Source organism: Microtus pennsylvanicus, chromosome 6 (assembly GCF_037038515.1).
Source record: "Microtus pennsylvanicus isolate mMicPen1 chromosome 6, mMicPen1.hap1, whole genome shotgun sequence".
NCBI classification, from domain to species: Eukaryota; Metazoa; Chordata; class Mammalia; order Rodentia; family Cricetidae; genus Microtus; species Microtus pennsylvanicus.
Genome location: NC_134584.1, coordinates 97446640 through 97470013, shown reverse-complemented (window position 1 = coordinate 97470013; position 23374 = coordinate 97446640). Strand labels below are relative to the sequence as shown.

Sequence of the window (23374 nt, the reverse complement as noted above, 5' to 3'; positions counted from 1 at the left end):
GTCACTTGAGGACCACAGAGACCAGGGCCGAGGGCATCAAACGTCCACCACCTCCCTACAGACAAATGGGAGCTTACCTTACCCTAGGGTAGGTCTTTCCTAGAATAGGCTCTCTGGGTGCCTCTGCCTCTCCCATCTCCCTGGCAAAGGACCTTAGAAATAGCTGGTTCGAACTCACCCACTGGGTGAAGGAAGACAAAACATGCCGGTGCCTGGCCTAACATCTCATGGGAAGGAAATTGGAGTTTGGAGAAAAGGTAGAGGTAGTGTTTCCCCTTTCCTTCCACTGATGGACTTCTCTGTGGGATCCCTCACCTGGCAAACTGGCTTCTGAATTCTCTAATTTGGAATTCGATTTTGAGAAAAGCCCAGTGTCCAGCACACAGCATCCCGTTTAAGTCAGGGATACTTTAATTGTTTGCAAAATTTATTCCTGACCATTTTTTAAAACTGAGTTTATGGGGTTACCTAGTGATAAATAAAATCTCAGGTATGCAGGCAAGGTTTGAGAGACCATGGTCAATCAGGTATGGTGTTTTCTTCCATTGTCGGTTGTTATGGTGGGAACTTCTGGCTCAAGGAAACGGCTTTTTACGTGAGAAATTCTACAGAAAACTCTGGATTCGAAGTCAGGTCTCTGGGTTCCTGCCCGGTCTACTTTACTGGAATTTGGAAGAACTATCTCCTATTTAGGTTTACCTTCTTATTTGTAAGCAGGGGGGAGATTCAGATCCAGCCAACAGTTGAATAAGCCGGTTCTCTTCTTCACTGAAGGTGCTGTGGGCTAGAACTGGGCCTGGATAACGATGCCCTGGCTACCCAGTTATAGGGATTCCTCAGGCAGCATCCTCACAAAGGTGAGGCTGAAGCTGAGGGAAATCTGACCAACTCTGCTGTTCTGCTTGCGTTTATTACCTGATTTTTCCTACCAGTTTTAGAAGTACATGGCTATGAGCTACACTCCCAACAGCTTTGCTGTTAGTAACCCCTCTAATGAGAGAGAGGGTCATGGGAGAATAGGTTGCCGGCTTTTTAGTGCTTGGAGGCTGCTCAGAAGGGCCAGAATGGGCAGGAGAGATGACTCAGTGGTTAAGAACATTTGCTTACCTTTCCAAAGATACGTTAGGTTCCCAGTGCCTACACCAGATAGGTCAGAACTGCCTGTGACTCCAGCTCTGAGGGGGACCTGGCCCCTTTTCTGGCCTCAGTAGGCGCCCACACATTCATGTGTATATACACACATCAGCCCACCTCTGGTGGGGCTCGAAAGTGCAGACCATGTTCTGTCTCTTTTCCTGACCTTCAATCACATTCTCCACGCCCCAGACCACCGTCTCTTTAACCCACAAACACCTCTAAAGCCTGCGGCTGGTAAGGCTTTAGATAAAGCTCTTGCCGCCTCACACTCGGCCACTATTACTGTGCCAGGCTGGCAAAACAGGACCCTTTCGGCAACAGGACAGTCTTTTGGACTCTGGGTGCCAAGCGAAGGAATAAACACACTCACACACAAAATACTTTCCCCCTCTCTTGGAACTAGAGCTGGGGAGGTCTAAAGAGGCAATGGAGGAGGTCTTGTTACCAGGTGGAAATCAGCAGTGAGCCCTTGAGATGGGGGAACATCTGAGGATGCTAGAGCCAGATGTGCTGGTTCTGTCCTCTCCCAGGCATGATGAAATAGTCACCGAGAGCAGTTCCTGCCCGCACATTGCGCACCTAGCGGTGGACAGGCTTGCCCTGGCCTTCCATCTCCAGCTGTCTCCTGGGTTTCTGGAACACGTCTCCTCTTTTGGAAGGAAGCGCCCCAGCTGCTTCTGCACTGTCAGCGGAGTGCTTGCTGAAGGCACTCCACTCTGGAAGCACACTGCCTGTCTGGGTGCCCGCCAAGCGAAGGCTGCCAGCCTCCCCAGGCCCGGCTTACGTGCCCATCCCCCTCAGCAAAGCTCAGGCTTCCTGCCTCCATTACCACCTCCACTCTGTGTTGAAGAGCTGCTTAGTGATCTTGGCCCATTTCTCAAAGCGGCTGCACGCGTAACTCCACTCTCAGCACAGCCGACCTGCAGAGCCACATCCTCTCCTGGGGATGTGGGGGGCAGGCCCCCAGTGCTTTGGACAAGTACGAGGTTAGGGATGGGCATTCGAATCAGCACACCTTGCCAGTTTTCCCTTGGCACCACAGGGCCGCCCCAGATTGGTCCATCCAAAGGTGCAGTCACACGGAGCAGGTGTCAGGAACATGACCTGTGAAGCTAGGGTTACCATGTTGCCTGCAGGCCAGAAAACATGCCTAGCTTCTTCTCCATTGTGGCTTCAGATGCCACTAACAGCAAGCAGCAGGTCAGCTGAAGCCAGGAGACTGGCGCAGTGGCACTGGGGGAACAAGGCACGATTGTGCTCTCTACGCTGGGGAAAGACAGGGCTGTGAGGGCATGAATCACGAAGTTGGGTGCAGAGCCTGAGCAGGGGGCAAGTGTAGGGATGGCCTAGGCTGTGTCATGGCAGAAGGTGAGGCCAGGGTTGAGTCAGGCCCTGACAAGTTCTCACGTCCCCAGGCAAGTCATGTAACTGTTCTTCCTCTACCCAGTTTGCATTCTTTGGCTTGGCTGTAGGGAGAAATGGCCAAGAAGGCCCTAGAAAAACCTTAATATCTGTGTTTGAGGGACGGGGATGGCAATTTCTTGGGACATGGCAATCCCTGGGTTCCATGTATTGCATGCTGTTTCACTTCATGAAGTCCTTTTCTTTTTCATGTGCAGGGGGGATGTGTGTGTATGTGTGCACAGAGGTAGACAAGCATGTGTGTATGGGTGTGCACACAGGCATAAGCCAGAGATCAATCCTGGGTGTTTACTGTTCCTCTGAAGCTAGCCACTTGTTTTCTGTGAGTCTCTCCTTGGCTTAGAACTTGACAACTAGGTGAGGCTGGCTGACGAGTAAGCTCAGGGATCCTTTAGTCTCTGCTTCCCTGGTGCAGAGGTTACAAGTACCACAACAGCTTTTTGAAGGTGGGGTTCTGAGGACTGAACTCGGGTCCTTATGCCTGCAAAGCAAGAGTATTACTGACTGAGCTAGCTCTCCAGCTCCCATTATCCTTTTTTTTTTAATTAAAATTTTATGAGTATGGGTGTTTTGCCTGCATGTATGTGCGCCACGTACATTCCGGTGCCTGAGGGGCCAGAAGGACTGGAGTCACGAATGGTTATGAGCTGCCACATGGGTGTGGCATCAAATCTATGTCCTCTGAAAGAGCAGCTACCTCTCCAGCATCCCCAAACCCAACATTTTTTTTTTTCTTGAGTCACAGTTACCACAGAGGGACAGCGAGATGGCTCACTGGCTAGAAGTACATTTTCAGAATAACCATGGAGCCTACAAAGTGGCAGGAAGGAATTGACTCTTGAGAGCCGTTTGTGGAACTCATGTGCCTGTACACACACATGCTACGCTAAGACAAATAAATACATAAAAATCTCTAATCATAACAAAGCCTCACAAGAACCCCCTGGACCGTGCAGCACGGCCGGAGGGGAGGCAGCGGCACCGCTCACCTTAAAAGTGGGAGTAGTGTAAAAGAAGACACCACATTAAAAAGGCAGATTTTATTTGTTGAACATAATTTAAAACTGTAAAAAAATATTTCTTCATCCATCACTAGAAATCCCCATGACAACTGGAGAGGATTGGTTCTTTGCCCCGAGAAGAGCTTGGTGGAAAATAAAATCCCCTGTGCCTCCCTGGCCCTCTCCACCTCCCACCCCACCCCACCCCTGAAGAATGCTCAGCCCCAAGGGCAGGAGTATTTTGCCTGGAGGGAAGGTGTCTCTGTGCTTCTTTGGTAAAGTGGATGGGGGGAGTCCAGGGGTCATAGGTGTTGGAGGCCTGGCCGGCAGCTATAGCCAGCCAAGACGAAACATCTGCTGGGCTCTCCCCGGGCACCTGGCTGGGTAAGTGGGAGGAAGGAATGAAGAAAACTGCTGCTGACCACAAATTAGCACCCCGTGCCCTGGCCCTGAAATGACCTCTCCTGGCACAGGATGGGATGAAGGGAAAAAGTGATAAATAAAGGAGATTAAAGGGGGGATGACAGACTCACTGAAGCCCCAAGTTTGACAGAGGTGAGTCTGGGCACACTGAGTTTAAAAACTATGTGTTGGCCAATGGCATCGATACAGATCACTGCAGGGGGAGACCTCAGTGGGGACTCCCCTGGGGTGGGCTCCCCAGCAGGGCTCATTTTCTTTTCCTAGACTGACAGAAGAATTAGAGGTCCGGGCTGCCCTCTACTGGTGATTTCTGGAAATGACCACACCACAGCAGCAACCTACCCACCTACCACCCTAAAGGACCAGGAGAGAGGAGCCCACTACAACAGCGCTAAGTGTGTGATTAGGGCTTTTTGCTGGGGGTACACCAGAGATGGCAGCAAGCTCCTCCATCTCAGCTGGCCCAGAGAGAGGCATGGGGCAAAGTTCACTTCAAAGGCATCGAGAAGAATTTGTTCCCGGACTTGCAGCGGACCTGCTCAGCCAGCACACGCAGCAGCATCTCAGAGTCTTCAAACTCATCCACGATTTCCTTCAGCCAGCAGGGAGATGACAGCCACATTAAGAGGAATCGGACCCCGACGCACCACAAACAACGCCAGTCTGATAGGCTGGGCAATACCAGTCACCTTACAATCTTATGAGCTAGGGCCTGTCACCTCCACTTCTGCTGACAGTAAGGACACACGGAGCCCTCTGGTTTAGTTTGGGGCTGGGCTCTCCTGGAGCTCTTGCTGCCTTCCACATGACCAAGCCAAAAGGAAGGTACCAACAAAGATCATGGCCCAAGGCCGGTACAGATTTTGACTTGCAAAGTACTTTTTAAAAATCCAAACCAGGCACTGAGGACAGTCTGGTCTACTAAAAGAGGCCATGTCTTGAAAAACCAAGCCAAAATAAAATAGAATAAAAAAATAAGATCCAAATCAGTTGCCAACACCAGAAAATCAGAAGACTGCACATAAAAATCTGAATTTCTGGCTTCTCTTGAGAAAAACAGGAGAGCTATCGACTCGCACACAGCCAGGCACTGTGCACGGGCATGCCGGGAAGGTCACCTGTTCTACCGGCTATCAAAATGTAGCCAGACCTGGCAGCACAGGCCTGCGATCTCAGAATCTGAGGTAGGAGAAACATGGCAAGTTTGAGGCTTGCCTGCTCTACAGTAAGCTCCAGGCCCAGCAAGGAGACCTTGTGAGACCTGAATCAAAAGTAAAATCCGTGATGTAACAGGCGCGGAGGGCAGGAGGTTCCTGGTACCTGGCATTCTTTCTCTATTTACAACTGCCAGACCCAAAGCTCTGACCTCAGATAAATGGCTGGGCCAGGGTGGGGGAGGTCACCCTCATCCCATGTCAGGTGTAAGGCGGGGCACACAAAGTCCTAGAGGTTTTGTTACAGTGCAGTTCTGTTGCCCTGAGTGCCACTTAGATCCCAGCTGCTGGCTCAGGGGTGACACTCTGAGAGGAAGGCGGGGTTGAGGGCCTCTTCTATGCCACTCAGATTCCTACAGATTTAGGTTCCAGTGTCCAGTCCTTCCCTTTCTGTCACTGGTTCGTCATCACTCTGGAGCTCAGAGCTCTGCGCCCTGCCCTGGAAACTCACCTGTAGTTCCCGCAGGCACTGTCCCTCCAGCTGGAGCCGTGCGTCACCCACACACCAGGCCAGACTGACATGAAATGAAGGGTCCTAGGGAAGAGAAGGAGGGACTCAGGCTACCACGGGATGCCATGGCAGGCCCATCCATCACAGCAGGTCTATGACAGTCCCGTCAGGTCTCCCTGTAGGATCCCTGGCCAGTGCCGAGGGCTGAAGTCCTGCCCCGTCCCCTGCCCACAAAGTGGCTTGTGCTGGTCCCCACTACAGACTGAATTGTACTCCTCCCCAACTGCAAACAGGAAAGCCTGACCCCAGTGTGATGTGTCTGGAGGTGATCAGGGTTAGATGAGGGCACAGGGTGGAGACCTCAGCAAAAGATGTGCATGGGCAACGGCTCGGCGGTTAAGAACACGGGCAGCTTTTCCAGAGGACAAAGGTTTGATCCTCAGTGCCCACTTGATGGTAACCAGACTCTGTAAGGAATGTCTGGAATACTAGTCCCAGGGGGATACGACGCCCTCTTATGGCCTCCAAGGGCACTGCACACACATGGTGCGTAGCCGGAAAGGAAAGCAAAGCATCCATAGCACAAAAATAATTAAAAACTAAGGGGGGGTGTGAAGAGAGCTATGTGCTCCTTTTCCTCCATGAGGGAAGAGCACAGTGAGGGATGCCTCTTACAAGCCACAGCCCTCATCATATGAAACCAATCATATAGCTGCCTTAATCTTGGACTTCCAGCTTCAGGGTTAAAGGCATGCACTATCATGCCTGGCTCTGACTCTATTTTCTGATCCAGAACCTTCCAGCAGAGGCCATACTTTTCAAATTAAAAGAACAAAACTCAAAAATGTCAACAATTTTGGAGAAACAATAATTATCTCTATTTAAAAATAACTGCACGGCTGGCATGGTTTTGAAAACACAAAGAATAAAACCAATGGCCTTTTGAAGCTGTGCCACTCAAGCTGGACTCTGAGCCCCCACAGGATAGAGAGAGGGACAGTGAGGATGTGAAGCTACAGCTCTTCCAGAAAGGCCATTTTACTAAGTGCTGGAGATGCCTACGAACAAGGCAAAGCTGGACACCTCACAGAGCTGAAAGCACAAATCTCAAGATGCACAAACAGTGTTCTGATGTTGGGCTTTTGGCAGACTACAACTTGTGACACCCCAGATCCCAATCCTGTGCGCTGGCTCAGGGGTCCACATGGGGAGGTTCTGGAGGCTTCTTTAGTTTGCCTCTGATGGGGCTTCTCTGAGGATGCTCTGTTCTAGACGGGCCAGAGGGCAGCAGCCCGTGACAGACAGTAATCATCTCTGTTCATTTTCCTCAACCGTGTGCATTACCTGGTAGAAGGTGGTGAGGTCAAATTCCTCCATGACTCTGTCTACCTCTGAAACCAGGTCCAGGAACTGGGCATGCCCTGAGCTGACCTCGAGTCCGATGAAAGTCCTAGGAAGAGGCAGTGGAGTCAACAGGGGCACAAATGCAGCCTGCGAGAGCGCAACCTCACAAGCAGGAGGAGGCATCCAACGGGAAGCCAGGGATCTGGCCCGTGGCTCAGCCATCTTCCAGTGCATCCCTGCTGCTCCGTGGACCACCTTCCACCCCCTTCCTCCCTCACTTAGAAACCTGCCCTCACTGGATGCCTCCTCTCCTGTCTAAGGAGCCCTGCAGGGCAGCCTTCATCTACCACTGCACACCTCGCCCCCTTGCCCGCTCCACTCTCGGGCAGATTCCTAGGCTCGTCACCCTCTCCAGGTTCTGCTCTCTGGTACCCGCTTTTCCCTGCAGGTGAGAACTGCTGTCCTCAGCAATTAAATCCTCCCGTGAACCTGCATCTTCAGCCAGCCCTCATCCCATTCTCAACAAAACACCGTAAAACAACAACAACAAAATGGTGGCCTGCTGTTTTCCTCTAAAGTATCTGGTCTCCAACTTTTAAACCTCCCTTAGAAATGCTCTTGTCAAAGCGGCCAATGAGTATAGTGATCTCTATGTTATCAGAGTCACGGATTCTGTCCTCACTTGCTTGGTAGTATCTGACACAGTTGGCTTCCCACTCCTGGAAACCCTTCACCTTATATTCTAAAGTTCTGTAGCCTAGACTGAAGGGAGAATTGAGCCCTCTCAGAGTGGCTGGGAGGGGTGGCTTGGTGAATGAACTAAACAGGAGGCCCTGCAGATAAAAATGCCCTCTTTTTTTGGGATGGGGAGGGGAAAGTTTGAGACAGGGTGATGGGGAATCTTTGTCAACCAATTATCTTTAAGAGGTGGGACCAAGTTAGGGTGTGGCTTTCTGAGAGCCAGAGAAAAATGTGGCTTGTGTGCTCTCTCTGTGGTTCCCTAGCAGCACAGCTGAGCTTGAACTTCTCGTTCCTGTTTCGTGAGTTTGCCCTTTATAATTAATAAAAACACAATTGTTTTATCTTTTAGTTAGCCTGGTTATTTCTCGACCTGAGGTAATTCAACAACAGGGTTATTCTGTGTAGTCCTAGCTGTCCTGGAACTAGCTCTATACCAGGCTGGCCTTGAAACCACAGAGATCTGCCTGCTTCTACCTCCCAAGTGCTGGGATTAAAGGTATGTGCCATCACTGCCAGGCTAAAAATGCCTGCTTATGTTCACTTAATGCTTTAGGACTTCTACGTTTTCAAACCTCATTGGCTCCTTTGGCAATGGGCGAGAAAGGGGAAGTGAGAAATGGTGCGGAAGGGAAGGTAATGGGAGCTCATCACAATGGCAGGGAGGGGGCTAGACAGGAACCGGCTCCACCTGCTCAGGCTGCTCTATACTGAGATGGCTCTCCTGCACCTGCACTGCTCCCCAAACTCCCTCAGTGCTCCTGAATAAGCTTGAGTTTTGTTTATTTTTAATATTTCTTTCTTTCTTTATTTTATTTTGGAGAACAGATGCCCCATAATATATGTGAAAGCGAAGTGTATCCCTTCAATCTTTGCAATACAGTCAGGGACCCACCTGGTTTTCTCTTGGTTGGTATAAATCTTTACCTGGTTGGCAGTAAAGAAGAACCTGAAATTTAAAAGAAGAAAGATATTTCAAGAAAAAAAAGAAAGACATAAACAATAGTTCATGTTTAAAAACAAAACAAAACAAAAAAATCCCCAGCCTTTTTTTCAGCAGGGGATGGTGATGGGTGCTACAGTCTGTGCTCTGGAGACCGAGGCAGAAGATCTCAATTTACAGTAGCAGTCTATCTCAACAAACAAACTAGCAACAGCAGTCCCTCTAAATACCTCCCCTAAACAGCAATTTAAAATATAATTAACTCATTTTTACAAGCAATATTGTTATTCCATGATTGAACTAAAAATATCTTATAGTTAGACAAGACCCTAAATTACCCCTGTAGAAGCAAAAAAGTTTGCTTTGCAAAGAACAGTCCATTCCAATAGGCAACTTGAAACCACCTAGGTACTGAGAAAATCATTCATTGTGTGGGTGGAAACAGTTGATATGACCCTGTGAGGCAGGCCCTATAATTACAGACAAGAAACTGGACCTGTGAGGCAGGAGATGAGGCTCAGTCCATTTGATTGCAAAGCCCTTGGTCTCGCCTAAAAAGTGAGTCTCTGTTGAAGCGGGTCTGGCGGTGGAAAGTAGGGCAGAAACCCCACTCACCCAGAACCTGTATTAGTTACTGAAGTGCCCAGGTTTGGTCATCTCAACTCAGTGCACTGAGGGTTTGCGCCTGCTCTAGCTTCACTGAGGACACAGGGCAGTAAATGGAGCAAAGACAACATCGAGTCCACTTCCTCAAAGACACAAACCAGCACTCCAGGGGCCGCTCTCTGGTCCTCAGGTGAGAAGGGCAACAAGCCACACACATGCCCCACAGAGAATGATATTCTTGGATGACTCTTGGGTCATTTCAGAGGTTCCAGCTTGCTCTGATAAGGAACTAGTGCCCACTAGGATGCCGGGGGAGTGGCTTCCCACCAGACCTTGTTCATGGACTATCATGCACTGGCTTCTCACCTTCATGCAGCATGCAGTGCACCTGTCAGTCTTGTTACCATGACAATGTTGCTGATCACCCAGCCTGAATGCTAGTTTGTCCAGGAAGAAAAGGGCAGTATCCTCTAGAATAAGGGAAAGGGCATTTCCATTCTTTACTTAAGGGGAGAATATGAGCAGAGTCAGACTAACCAAAGTCATTCCCATGACGTCTGCTGAAATCACATGGAAATATATGAAAGACTGGAATTCTGATACCAGGACCCAACTAACAAGCTGGGCATCCTTTATACACCTGTAACCCCAGCTATAAGCTGGACAGAGGATTGCTGGGGCTCGCAGGTTCCAAGCCTAGCCAAGAAAACACAAGCTCCAGGTTTGAGAAAGGCCCTGTCTCAAAGGAATAGGCAGAGAATGACAAGGACAGCTGATGTCTGCTTTTGGCCTCCACATGCAGAGGCACAGACCCCATACACATATGCATGGGCATGCCACGCCCACACCCACAAACACTTTAAATTTTCCTTTTCGAGTGTTTTATCTGCATGTAGTCTGTGCACATGTACGGAGTGCCTATGGCAGCCAGAAGAAGCCATCAGAGCCTCTGGAGCTAGAGTTACAGACAGCTTGAGCTGCCAATTGGAGCTGGGAACTGAATCTAGGTCCTCTGCAACAACAGCCAGTGCTCTTACTGCCGAAGCACCACCCCTCAAGACTAATAAACACATTTTAAAAGGAGCCTGCAGGGTAGGGGAGATAGTGCAGTGGGTAAAAGTTGTAGCTGGACAAGTGTGAGGATGTGAGTTCAAAACTCTGGAGCTCATGTAAAAGCTGGACACAGAAGTGTGAGCATCTGCACTTCCAGTGCTCCCATCGGGAGGTGTGACAGGTGGGAGAATCCTGGACGCTCAGGGGCTATGCAGTCTGAGACACACGGCAGAAAAACAATAAAGAGATCCCATCTCAAGCAATGTGGAAGGTAAGGACCAACACCTGACTTCAACATGCATGTACCTGTACTCACAAGAAGACACACACATACATACTGGTGGTTTCCCTTGTCATTGAGAGAAGGAAGTCAAACCTCATGGGACAGAGCTGAGACAACACAGCTCAGGTAACATCTCTGGCCACGTCCATCTCCTCATGCATGAAACTAGGGCCGTCTCTGAACCCATCTGTAATTCCAGCTGGGTGAAGTCAATTTAGGTTGGGTTCTGGCATCTGGGACAGACCTGCTAGTATACAGCTGGCTTACTGAATCTGGTAGTGGCAATCACAGTGGACGAGACTGAGCAGTGCTATAGTCCTGGTTTGCTCACCAACTGACTGCAATGGAGCAAATTCCTTCCTCAGGCCCCCTGAGCAGTGGGGTGGGATCTTAGCTCTGATCCATAACAAAATCAGAATTCTTGGCTGACCTAGGGACCTAACGTGAGCTGGCGTCTACTGTTGAGGGCAGCTGGTGGGACAAAGCCCTTGGGCTGTGAGGTTGCCCTCTGGAGCCCTGGTGTCAGGACTGAACTGTAGGATACTCAGTCAGTCTCTGGAGAGTTGCAGACTCGGTATGAGAGCTGCTCTCACATATTTGGAAGCCCTAGGCGCGAGCACAGAGACAGACAGCAGGGTTTCTGCATCAACAGAGGGAGAGAAGCTGAGCAGTTCATGTGAGGTGCCCGCATCACACAGGAGGGGACACAGCAGCCTCAGGTCTGGTCTTCTCGCTTGGCACCATTTCTATCTCCAAGCACAAGGGGCGGGGGGAGACACATATGACGGACACGACAGACAGAAGAGGGAAGTGCTCACCTTTGGAAAGAGGCCATGTGATCTTTGAGCACCTGCACGAAGGGAAGGATCCAGTGGTGACGGAGAACCACGCTCTGAGACAGGCTGAGGTGGAACTCCTCCATCTGCACCAGTCGGGGCACGAACGTCTGAGCTCGGTGCAGCAGCATGTCGAGCAGCTCCAGGAACTCTTCCTTCGCTTCGTCTAGAGAAGAGAAGAGTGAGGAGAGTAGACTGGCCGCAGCCAAGCTGTCACAGAGGAATAAGGAGCCCGGAGAAGCCGGGTGGTGGGGGCGCACACCTTTAATCCCAGCACTCGAGAGGCAGAGGCAGGCGGATCTCTGTGAGTTCGAGGCCAGCCTGGTCTACAAGAGCGAGTTCCAGGACAGACCCTAAAGCTACAGAGAAACCGTCTCGAAAAAAGAAGCCAAAAAAAAAAAAAAAAAAAAGGCCCGGAGAGCAGAGAAGCCCTTATTAACTGAGTTTCAGGTGTAGCCTATGTCTGACAACCTGCCAATATTTTAATGAGAATGTCTTAAAATAAATGTATATGATATGTGTATATGTGTGTATGATACATATGGGCACACATGAAGGGCCACATTCAGACCTCTGTATTGTTCATTAGCTATCAGAATCAATAAGATCAACTTCATTACACTTTAAAATGTCTGCGCTGAACAGACACAGCCAAGGGGTTTTGGGGGGCAGACTGAGAAACACCTAATGAGGAGTACAGAAAACAAAGAACCTCTAACTCACAGAGATCTGCCTGCCCCTGCTTCCTGAGTGCTGAGATTAAAGACGTGAGCCACCACCATATAGCATATATTTTATTTTACTTTATTTTATTTTTTTGAGACAGGGTCTTACTATGTAGCTCTGGCTGGCCTAGAACTCAAACTCAACTTGGGGGTTGCTTCTACCCCCAGGTGCTGAGATTAAAGTCATGCCCGCCTAAAGCATCTTTAGGCATATCTGTTCAAAGTAAGGAACAACCAAAATGTCCTTTAGTAGGTGAACATGCAGCCAGAGAGTGGAATATTAGCACTAAGAAGAAATGAACTTTCAAGTGTGCCAAGGCACAGAGGAACCTTAAATGTACACTACTAAGCCAAAGCAGCCAATCTGAAAGGCTAAATACTAAACGATCCCAATTCTGTGATGGTTTGGAGAAGGCAGATTTGTGGAAACGCGTTGCTGGAGGGCAGGGATGGCTAAGTTGAGCATGACAATTCGTATTGCAGTGGTATCACTCTCCACAATAGTGTAGATGCACATCTTTTTAGGTTTGTGTAAACTCACAGAATATACAACACCAAGATTTACCCATTATACAAACTGAAGTCTGGTGATTATAATATGGGCTCAAGCCGGGTGGTAGTGGCACACACCTTTAACTCCAGCCCTGGGGAGACAAAGGCGGGCAGATCTCGGAGTCCTAGGGCAGCCAGGGCTACACAGAGAGATCTTTTCTCCAAAAAGCCAAAAAAAAAAAAAAAGCAGGTTCATCTATTATGAGGAATGCAGCACTCTGGAGCTGATAATGGGAGACTCTACACTAGGTTAGAACTGCCACCTTGTGTGCTGTGCTAAGAAGCTGATTATCCGACTTAACCTTCCGAAGAGATAGATATTATCAGCCCACTTTAGGGAAACAGAGCCCCTAAGAAGCCGGTAACTTCCAGAACACCCAGTGCGGCCAGGTCTGATCAGCCTGTCACCTCCTCAGGGCTGGGGTGGGATGAGTCCAGCACACAGGGCCCTGGTTTCGTCCTCCTAGCCACAGCTAAGAGGTACCTGTTTCTGGCCATTTGCCATTAGTAAGGGACTCACACGGTATGTAAATGTGGGTGGCCCAGTTGCCCCGCTCATGGGGAAAGGAGCGAATGCGCCCCCCGTGTTTTGTACTGTCATCCTCGGGCCCCTCCTCCACGCCAGAGAACATGCTCAGCACACTGTCAGGTACCGGGAACCTCTGAGTGGGAAGGGGGTTCTGGCCACTGCAAAAGAAGAAAGAACAAGCATGGTCTCCCTTTGCACACACAACAAAAGTTCTAAGTCCTTATGCACAGTGATTCTACAGCAGTCTTGGCATCAAATCGGATCCCCCTTCCTCAGCCAAGCGGCTGAGTGTGGATCTCCAGATGGGTGTTTGAGCTTCTAGAGAGCCACAGCGCTCTAGAATTACCGAAGCCTCCCAGTTATTCTGGGAGGCAGATCTCAGCGGGGCTCTTGGTCCCCATGGGAAACACTAGAGCAGGCAGCAGTGTGGCTTGGAGGTCCTTATTACCTAGCCGAACAGGCCTGAACTGAAGTAGCTCTGTGATCTTGTTCACTCATTTCCTTGTGTGTAAAGCATATTTCTATTTGCTAGAGCTCTTGTGCAATGAACTGACGACATACTGCGCTCAGCAAAGACCGGTATTTAAGGACCTAAGGTCCTTGAAATCTAAGATCTCCATGGATTTTGCATCAGTCTGGAGAGTCCAGTCTCCAGTGTGGCTCCCAGTGGCTGTTCACTGAGCATTTACTAGACGAGTGAAAAGCTTTGATTGTTGCATTGTGTTCAAATGGAGAAACAGATCTTGGAAGGAACATGCTTGCACACCAAGGGAGAAAAATGCACCGGTTAGAGCTGGTCTGGAACCCATGACCTCACTCCCAACTTTGCCTTAGCCAAGGCGGTGGTGGTGCCATTTTGGGGCTTTGTCCAGGGTGTGCTATGAATTCTTCTTTCCCTCGTCGTCCCTTTTTTTCCTTCCCGAGGAACCGACCCACCCTCCCGGGTATCCCGGAGGCTCGGATCCCACCAGGGTTTCCAAAGAATCGCGCCCTCGCGATAGAAACTTCCTCGCTCCTCACCAATGGCGGCCCCCCGACCCGGGTTTGCTCCGCCCCACAGCGGCGGTCTCCGCTTCATCCTCCGAACCGCTGCTGCTGTAGCCCACCAGGGGCGCCTCGCTCATGGGGCCTTGACCACAGGCGGAATCCGCTGGCACCTTAAGCCGGCGCCCCGAGTTCCGATGAGCCGGAAGTGCTCTCTAGGGGGCGGGACCTAGAGTAGCTCCACCTCGGGGCGGGGCCTTGCGACGGAGGGGGCGGGACCCAGAGGACTACCGCAAACTGCGCGGCTACGCGGTAAGTGCTGCGGGCGGCCTTCTAGGCGCGTTCAGTCGCCCTAGTGCCCCAGCGCTGCTCCGCTCGTCAGCCCTGCACAAAGTCAGAGCCCCAGGGTCCCTTTTGAGAGCGAGCCGAGCGGCACGTCCGCTGCAGAAGACCGGAGAGGCGGTGGGACGGGCTGTGGCCAGCGGGGATAGGGCTGGGGCTGGACCCCCGGGCGCCTCTGCTCCGTAGGCTTCGAGGAGCGGATCCCGAGGCTCCGGCCCCGCCCCTCCGTACCTACAGGCTCCGGCCGGCCGGGCCACGGGTTCCCGGTAGGGGGCGGCCTCTCACAGTGCCTCTGGTTCCTCCGCAGCCGCCGCCCGGGCCGCGGCTCCTCCCCCGACCCCGCCTCCCCGGCCTCGCGCCGCCCGCCCGTCCGCCGGTCTCTGCAAGACCGTCGGTCTGTCCGCTCGCTCGTCCGTCCGCTGCCCGGGTCCCGCTAGCCCGAGTGCGCGAGTCGATTCGTCGGTTCCGGCCACCACAAACCTGTCTCCCGCCCCGAAGCGGTCCGCCTCTGCTACGCGAGGCCGGGGATTGGCAGGGCGCGTAGGCCGCACCGCGGCGGATGGAGCCGGAATAAAGAGGCAGCCGAGAAAGCAGCTGGTCTCTGCTCGCCCCGCGCCTGACCCCGCAGGCGGCCTGGAGCAGGTGAGCGCCAGGGCACCCGGGGCTGCATCGGGGGATCACTCCAGTGCCCATCGCACCTCGGGAGAGCCCCCCTGAGCTCTCGGACGGCCCAGGCCAGGCCTGGAAGCACAGACGCTTCCCGGGCACGGTTTGAGGCTCTGGGGCCTTCTTCGGCCCGAGCCACCATTTCTCGGGACGCAGTGGCTGGGCCATCCGGAGCAAGAGCTGACAGGAGGTAGCCCAGCTGGGCCTGATTGGAGGTGACCAGCTTTCATTCAGTTACCCAGAGAGGAAGAAGGGCTGGGGTGGGGCGCAGGTGGGGGCTTCTCCTTGCTTTTCCAGTCCCACCCCTACTCTCCCCTGCCCTTTGCAGAGTGATCTGAGAGTGTTCCTGGCTTCACCTTTCTGGAGAAGGGTCGGGGTAGGCAGTGGGGTTGCTCCTGAAGGTGGAGAGTGGGGTGGCCGCTGGAATTGACAGCCATTCATACCAGGAAAAATAACACACAGTTAGATTGATACAGCTAGACCGGACAGCGTTCAGAGCAATGCCCCCTCCTCTCTACCTTAGGAATGCTGTGGCGGCTTTTCATACTCCTTAGAATAAAGGCGCAGCAGCATCTTTATTCCCTCCTTTCCCAGAAGATGCTGAGGATGACAACTTTCAGCTTGATTCTTAGGTTTCTTTAGCGGGACAGCTAGAAGCTGGGCTGGCTTGTGAGATCATTCTCCACCTTTCTTCCTTTCTCTCAGAGAATACTTAACACACTTTTAAATTTAAGCGGCAGATGAGCCGAGAACCAGGAAAGGGGTTGCCTTTGGTTCCAAAAGTTTCTCCCTCTCTGGGATTGCCTTGGGCTTCCTCAAAGAGGAGAAGCAGAGATTTGGGGTTGGGTGGGCTTTATCTTGCATTGATTATTGTGAATGTTTTGAGCCTGGAAGAAAAGCACCCTGTGGCATGCTTTATCCTGTCTAACTCTGGCATCCTCTGGGAGATGGTTAGAGTACAGAAGTTCAGCTTGGGTGGGTCTATGAACCTGTCATTTAACTCTCCCTGCAAGGCCATTCATCCTGTTGTAACTAGAGATGCACGTGCCCTGGGAAAGGCCTGGGGTGCAGGTGAGGAAGAGCGTGGACCAGTCCCATGAAGAAGAGGGTTTTGAGACGGTCCTTAATACCCTTGTGTTAATATTAGCTTCCAGAGTCCGTTTGCCTTAGGACTGGTGCCTTGTGGGTGTGGTTTCCTTCTGCCAGCAGACTTCTCTGATCTTTTAACAGTGGTGTCCTCATGTTAATGTGAGAGGGGCTGGCAGGCCTTAGGGACAGGTCACCCCAGACCCTGTGAGGCACCTGACTGAATAAGGTCATATGGAAACTAGAGGGGATTTGTGGGGGCTGAGACGCCCTGCCCAAGGACCGGGAGTTGAAGAAAATGGGCACAGACGTAGCTCCCTTCCCCTTTGCGTGGAGGGGTGGAGCTGCCGCCAGACTTCCTCAATAGCACGTGAGGGGAGCAGCTTTCCAGCCCGGAGCATCTCCCTCTCCTGAGGTAGATTGTATCTGTGCTGTGAGTGTGGGCAGTATAGGAAAAGATAAGGGGAAGGCCACTTGTTCCTGCCTCAAGTTCACTGTGTCTCTCTTCCCTACAGAACCGATTACTGGGGAAGGCAGAGCCTTCTCGACATTGCTGGGACCCTGTCCCGAAGAGCCCCCTGCCCTGTAAGCACTGCCTTGTAGGCTGTCTTCTTGGCTCATGACAAGGGCTATCTGACCGGCCCTCCTCTGTGCCTTGTGTGAGGTCCTTGTCCGGCCCCGACATCCAGTAGCTTCTCTCAGGGTTGGGTTCACCTTGAGCGGGAAACTGAAGCCATTACTGTCCAAACCCAGTTTCATCTTCCCAAGTATGTCGGAAAGTTGGCAGCAGCCACCACAGACGCAGCCACAACAGCCACAGCCCCCACAGCCTCAGCACCATGCAGAACCACCCCCAGCCCTGGCTGAACACACGCTGCCCCCGGGCACGGCTGAGAACCCGCTAGGCTGTGCTGTCTATGGCATACTGCTGCAACCTGACCCAGGCCTGCAGCCCCCACAGCATGCACCTCTGCAAGCAGGGGAGCCCAGCCCCAAATGTGGTGTGTGTGGCCATGACCTTGCACACCTCTCCAGCCCTCACGAGCACCAGTGCCTGGCAGGCCACGACCGCTCCTTCCAGTGCACACAGTGTCTGAAGATATTCCATCAGGCCACTGATCTGCTGGAACACCAGTGTGTGCAGGCCGAGCAGAAGCCTTTTGTCTGCGGTGTCTGCAAAATGGGCTTCTCACTGCTCACCTCACTGGCTCAGCACCACAGCTCCCACACTGGCATGGTGAAGTGCTCCATCTGTGATAAGACCTATAAGCCAGCGGAGGCTGCCGAACCGGCCACCACTACTGCCCCATCGCTGCCCTCGGCACCTCCACCCGCTAATGTCGCCCCTGCGGAACAGCCTGAGAAGCCCTACAGCTGCCCTATCTGCCAGAAACCCTTCAAGCACCTGTCGGAGCTCTCCCGGCACGAGCGGATCCACACTGGAGAGAAGCCATACAAGTGCACGCTGTGTGACAAGAGCTTCAGCCAGTCCTCCCACTTGGTGCACCACAAGCGCACGCACAGCTCCGAGAGGCCCTACAAGTGCGCGGTCTGCGAGAAGACCTTCAAGCATCGCTCCCACCTGGTGCGCCACATGTACGCGCACTCGGGAGAGCACCACCTGTTCCGCTGCAACGTGTGCGAGCTGCACTTCAAAGAGTCGTCGGAGTTGCTGCAGCACCCTTGCACCCCAAGCGGTGAGCGGCCCTTTCGCTGCGGTGAGTGCCAGAAGGCCTTCAAGAGGCCATCGGACCTGCGGCAGCATGAGCGCACTCACAGTGCCGAGCGGCCCTTCAAGTGTGACCTGTGCCCCATGGGCTTTAAGCAGCAGTATGCGTTGATGCGGCACCGGCGCACACACAAGACGGAGGAGCCCTTCAAGTGCGGCCTGTGTGAGAAGGGCTTTGGGCAGCCGAGCCACCTGCTCTACCACCAGCACGTGCACACCCTGGAGACTCTCTTCAAGTGTCCCGTGTGCCAGAAGGGCTTCGACCAGTCTGCTGAGCTGCTGAGGCACAAGTGCTTGCCGACCTCCACAGAGCGGCCCTTCAAGTGCCCGGTGTGCAACAAGGCCTACAAGCGGGCGTCTGCCCTGCAGAAGCACCAGCTGTCGCACTGCGCAGCCGCAGAGAAGCCTCTGCGCTGCACCCTGTGTGAGCGCCGCTTTTTCTCTTCCTCGGAGTTCGTGCAGCACCGCTGTGACCCGGCCCGGGAGAAACCGCTCAAATGCCCGGACTGTGAGAAGCGCTTCAAGTACGCTTCAGACCTGCAGCGTCATCGGCGGGTGCACACGGGTGAGAAGCCCTACAAGTGCCCCAACTGCGATAAAGCCTTCAAGCAGCGTGAGCATCTCAACAAGCACCAGGGCGTGCACGCCCGCGAGCAGCAGTTCAAGTGTGTGTGGTGTGGCGAACGCTTCCTGGATGTGGCGCTGCTCCAGGAGCACAGTGCCCAGCACAGCGCTGCCGCTGCAGCTGCAGAGGGCGCCTACCAGGTGGCGGCCTGCCTGCCCTGAGGCCTTGGGGCCACCACCTGCCCTGTCCAGTTTCGCCTACTTGCAGCTGCATGGCAGCAAGCCTGTCAACCAGCTCCCTCCTCAGGAGTGAGGACCAAAGGGTTCTGGGCAGGTGGAGGGTATGCATGTTCAGTTCTAGAACCAGACCAGCCATGGGAGGAGCCAAACTGCTGGGGCCAGACCAGATTCCATTAACCTCTACCCCACGACAGAACTTGCTTTCTGAGATCCTGCTCCCCGCCTCCCCCCCCCCCCCATCTATAGGGAACTTGAATCCCACCTGTAGTCAGGTGCCTCTGCCCTAGGTGTGAGGGATGTCAACCCAGCCTTCCCAAATTGTTCGGCCTAGTTAGAAGTCAGGTGACTCTGGAAGAAGGAAGTAGGGTTTCTCTTCAGATTGATTTTTTTTTAGGGGGGGGGAGGCCAGCTTTGTGACAGTTCTGGAGACATAGAGTATGGACCATGAGCTACAGTCTCAGATTGCCCAAGCTAGGATGAATGTGCCCAAACCCCAAGTTTCTGATAGTTGAGATAAGTAGGATAGGAGTCTTTGGGCAGGGGGTACTTGAAGCCTAGGGCCAGGGTGGGGGAAGCAGAGACATCCCATGACACCCTCGGGTCAGCCAGTGCTGTCCACAGGGAAAGGGACACAAGCCTGTGTGCCAAGGGCAGTCCTGAGTCTGTGGAAGCCCCTCCTGCCTGTGAGTGGTTCTGAGCATCAGGGCAGTGAGTGCGCCCTTGGCAGAGCTGCAGCTATAGAAGGGGGAGGCTGTTAGTCCCCTTACTCCAACCTCATTCCTGGGTGGGGAGGAAGGAGGACCAAGCCCATGATTTCCCCAGCAGTCATAACCAGGCCTCTTCTTCCCAAATTGTAAGAACCAAAGTGTCTGAGGCTCAGAGTCATGACTTCAGCTTGTCCCAGCCCTGCCAAATGGAGTTATGGGCATCCAGGGTGGGGAATGGCTTCTCACCCCACAGAGCCCTTCTGACCCATGGATACCATGAGCCAGCAGTCTGGTCATGGGCTTGGGCACTGTTGCCAAAACAACCTGCTCTATGTTGAGTCCTAGCGTCCCCTTGGGCCTTTGGCTACTCACAGCCTGCCTCCTTTAGCAGACTTGGGGACACAAGGATAAAGGAGCCTATTGGGCAGCATTCTTAGCAGGTACATGGTCGGCCACCATCACTGGATGGCCAGAGCCACCTCAAGAACCTGAAGGATCTTTGTTGTCAAAGTCATCATTCTCAACCCAGCCCTGCCCATGCCCTCCTCAGCCCCCTCCCCCCACCCCCGTCCATGAGTCTTGAAAGAAGACTCACTGGCTCCCAAGCCAAGGGCCAGACGGTAGGAGGACACCACCACACCTCTCATCTCCAAAAGTCCAGCTGGCCGCATGCACCTGCTCTGTCTGCCCAGGCTCTGGCCTGTGGCCGCAGAGACATATTAACACTCCTCTTGACCTGACTCTTGTCACAAAGCCTCAACAGACTGGAACTCAGGCTACAACAGTCCAGTCCTACCTGCTCATTTCCCCTTTGATTTTGCATTCTAAAAGCAGTTTGTTATACTATTCATAACATTGTATAGCTTACTTTCATGTCATTTTGGATCATATATAAATATGAGAGTTTGGAATTTTTAAAAGAATGACTCCATTTTAGGCAGCCACTTTTGATGTTAATATCCAGTGAGTGTGACGTATGCTCTAGAAGTAAAGACATTTGACCGGTGCGGCCCACAGCTCTGCCACTGTTCTTTCCGAAGGGAATGATGGGAGGTGCAGAGGCTGAAAGCCACACAGACCAGAGAGGCAGGTGGGGGCTAGGCTTCAGTCCTGAGCTTTGAGGCTTCCGGCTGTGTGACCTTTGACTGGTCACTTAACCTCTTTGACATAGTTGCCTCATCTGGCCACCAAAAACCAAACTGGGAGGCTAACTTGCCTCTGTTGTGAGAATAGCATGAAGTCGTTGAGACTGAGGGGAAGCTGTGGACAAGCTGACAGGTACCAGGTGCAGTGTTCCACACCCCACCTGACTTTAAGGTTTAACCATAGCCCTTGAGGAGGGAGCTAGACTGTGAGAAACTAGCAGCTCATGAAAAGTCAGAAGCTGGAGATGGCAAAAAATGTATTCAGGTGCTCCCTGGAACAGCAGTGGATCCACCAAGCCCGGCCAGCCCACTCTCACCGTTTGGTCTGCCCTATAGTGGCTTGGTGAGCCGAGCCCAGTGCCTTTACCTCCGACCTTACACACATTTCTCCTGTGCTCCATTCTTGCCTACAGCAGTCTGTCTGCAACTCACATAGGCCAGAGTGGAACTGGAGAGAGGGAGAGATAGCCCTCAGCCTGGCATCTGAGAGCCAAGGCACCCTGTCCTAGGTAAAAGGTGGAAAGTTAAAGGGCACGGAGCTACCCATACCACGCGTGTTCTAAGAGTGACCCATTCCTTGTGTCTGTGCCAGGCTCCAGGCCCCGCTTATTTTCTACTTGTGCGGTAGGACAGGCCTGAATGCTCCTCTGTCCAGACCATTTGGAGGCTCGGGGATTGTTCAAGCCGCACAGTGGTAAGTGCCCTGGAGTTCCATCTGCACACATGTGGAAGACAGGCAATGTGGCCAGGACATCCCTGGCATTCTGGCTCCAGGTCACTTTTCTGACCAGGACTGTCCCTGACACCCAGTCCGGCCAGGGGATCAAGGCAACAAAATGTTCCTCCTGCCCCAGCTGGTGCTCAGCTCCTTGACAAACCCAAACTACTGTTGTCTGCCTTCCTGTGCAGGCAGAGGGGTAGGTCCTTAAAGGGCCTGCTCTCGTGGTACTGCCACAGAAGGTCACCTCCAACCTGCACCTCCTTCCTGGTCCATAACCCTGTTCTCCCTACAGAGCTGACTGACGACGTCCCACCCAGGACTACTCGCCCTGTGACAGTCCAGAAGGCCCGCAGCCAGGCTCTGGTGATGAGGTCTGCATCCCACCCTCAAGCAAGCATTTCGGTCCCTAGAGGTCACAACCCCAGGAAGAGCCTTGGCTGCTATCAGTCTGCATCTCCAGAGGCTTCTGCTGCAGTATCCTATAAATGGCAGTCTGTGGGGACAGGGTTGTGGGGTCTCCCCCTTCCCTATGTCCCCACCCAACCCTGGCTCTGCATTCCTGCCTTTGTTTCTTCCACGACCATAACTGAGCGCCGCTGTTTGCCAGGCACAAGACAAGAACTTCAGACGAGTTTAAATGAGTCAGAAGTAGAGGGGTGGAAGAGAAGGTCCAGTTAGCACAGTACCTACTGCTCGAGCATGGGGACCTGAGTTTGAATACCCAACACCTACATGGTTGTATCCGTAGGCTGGGAGCACAGGTGGGGGAATGACAGGACATATGGGCATTCCTGGAGCTCCTACCAGTCAGTCTAGCCATTTGGTGAATACTGGATTCAGTGAGAGACCCTGTTTCAAAAAATTAGGTGGGGAATGATTGAGGACACCCATGTTGACCTCCAGCCTCCACATGTATATGCAGCCACAGGCAAACACAGTAAAACCGGCCACTGCCATCCGGGAACAGTCCCACATCTTCACCATGCCCCATCTCAGCTTGAGCATTATTTCTGAGCCCGCCCCAGCCCCTGGGCTATGATGCATTTCCCCCATGCTGCTCTGTAATAAACACTACTGTTTCTTTATAGTAGGAATTTCATTGAGTTCAAATTTGCTTGCATTGGTTCTTGAGACCCCAGATCCCATTCCTGAACCTCTTAATAGAGGTAAAAGGAGCTGGCAACTAATACTACTGGCCAGATATGTGGGTACCCTGAAACAACCAAGGCCCCTGTGCTGTGGTCTTCGGGAAGAAAGAGAAGGGAACATGTGAGGCTCTTTAAGGCTGGGCTGTAAGGAGTGGGGAAAGCATTTCTAGTGGAAGGGTGGCTTTGAACAAAGTTTGGGACACTTGATCGTAAGAGTAGGACAGAGCAGCGAGGAAGCGTGGTGGAGTCTGGAAACGCCAGGGAACTGATTGTGTTCAGGTCCAAAGGGCCTAGAGATGAGGTCGTGCTGGCTGTACTGTCCCCAAGGTTACAACTGCAGTAAAGATTTCCTATGGGATCTGTTTATAATGAGCCATGAACCCCTGAAGGTAAAGAGGTGGTCAAGGCAGTGAGGTAGTGACCACCACTAGTACTTCTGAGAGCATTCCTATGTCTGTTTCTCAGGCTAGTCCCAAACTACTGGGCTGTCTATTAAGCCTCAGCCTCCAGATTGTCTGGGACTATATACCACCAATCTTGGCTTCTTAGTTTTCTAATGGGACATCCCTTCTAAGCCCATCTTTAGTCCCCAATTCCAGGAAGCACCCCTGCTTTTGTCCCCGCTCTTGGCTTGTTTCTCAGAGCAGGAAAGAAGCAGAATGAAGTGGTCACGGTCACAATTCCTCTGCTTTCAATTCCCAGCTTTGCTAGTCACGGGCTCTGTGGTCTTGGACCAATCACCGCTTCCTCAAGCCCATTTATTTAGACTTCTGTGAATGAGTGTT

General features: G+C 52.5%; 2 protein-coding genes across 5 annotated transcripts; one reads left to right on the top strand and one right to left on the bottom strand.

Moving 5' to 3' along the window:
- Nucleotides 1-3584: 3584 nt before the first annotated feature.
- Nucleotides 3585-14892, bottom strand: Usb1 (U6 snRNA biogenesis phosphodiesterase 1). Of its 2 annotated transcripts, none has more exons than XM_075976999.1 (7): nt 14278-14892; nt 13249-13415; nt 11434-11617; nt 8626-8679; nt 6993-7098; nt 5649-5732; nt 3585-4575 (listed from the first exon to the last, which is right to left on the bottom strand). In XM_075976999.1, the coding sequence occupies exons 1-7, from the start codon at nt 14379-14381 to the stop codon at nt 4471-4473; spliced, it is 804 nt and encodes a 267-aa protein (XP_075833114.1). In that variant the 5' UTR covers nt 14382-14892; the 3' UTR covers nt 3585-4470. The 2 variants fall into 2 exon arrangements, with proteins under 2 accessions (XP_075833114.1, XP_075833115.1); XM_075977000.1 differs by having other exon boundaries at nt 14254-14354.
- On the top strand, nt 14843-23176 carry Znf319 (zinc finger protein 319). Of its 3 annotated transcripts, none has more exons than XM_075976996.1 (2): nt 14843-15225; nt 16851-23176. In XM_075976996.1, exon 2 carries the CDS (start codon nt 17105-17107, stop codon nt 18848-18850), a length of 1746 nt encoding a protein of 581 aa, XP_075833111.1. In that variant the 5' UTR covers nt 14843-15225; nt 16851-17104; the 3' UTR covers nt 18851-23176. The 3 variants fall into 3 exon arrangements, with proteins under 3 accessions (XP_075833111.1, XP_075833113.1, XP_075833112.1); XM_075976998.1 differs by lacking the exon at nt 14843-15225 and adding an exon at nt 15275-15439; XM_075976997.1 differs by lacking the exon at nt 14843-15225 and adding an exon at nt 15275-15464.
- Nucleotides 23177-23374: the final 198 nt, after the last annotated feature.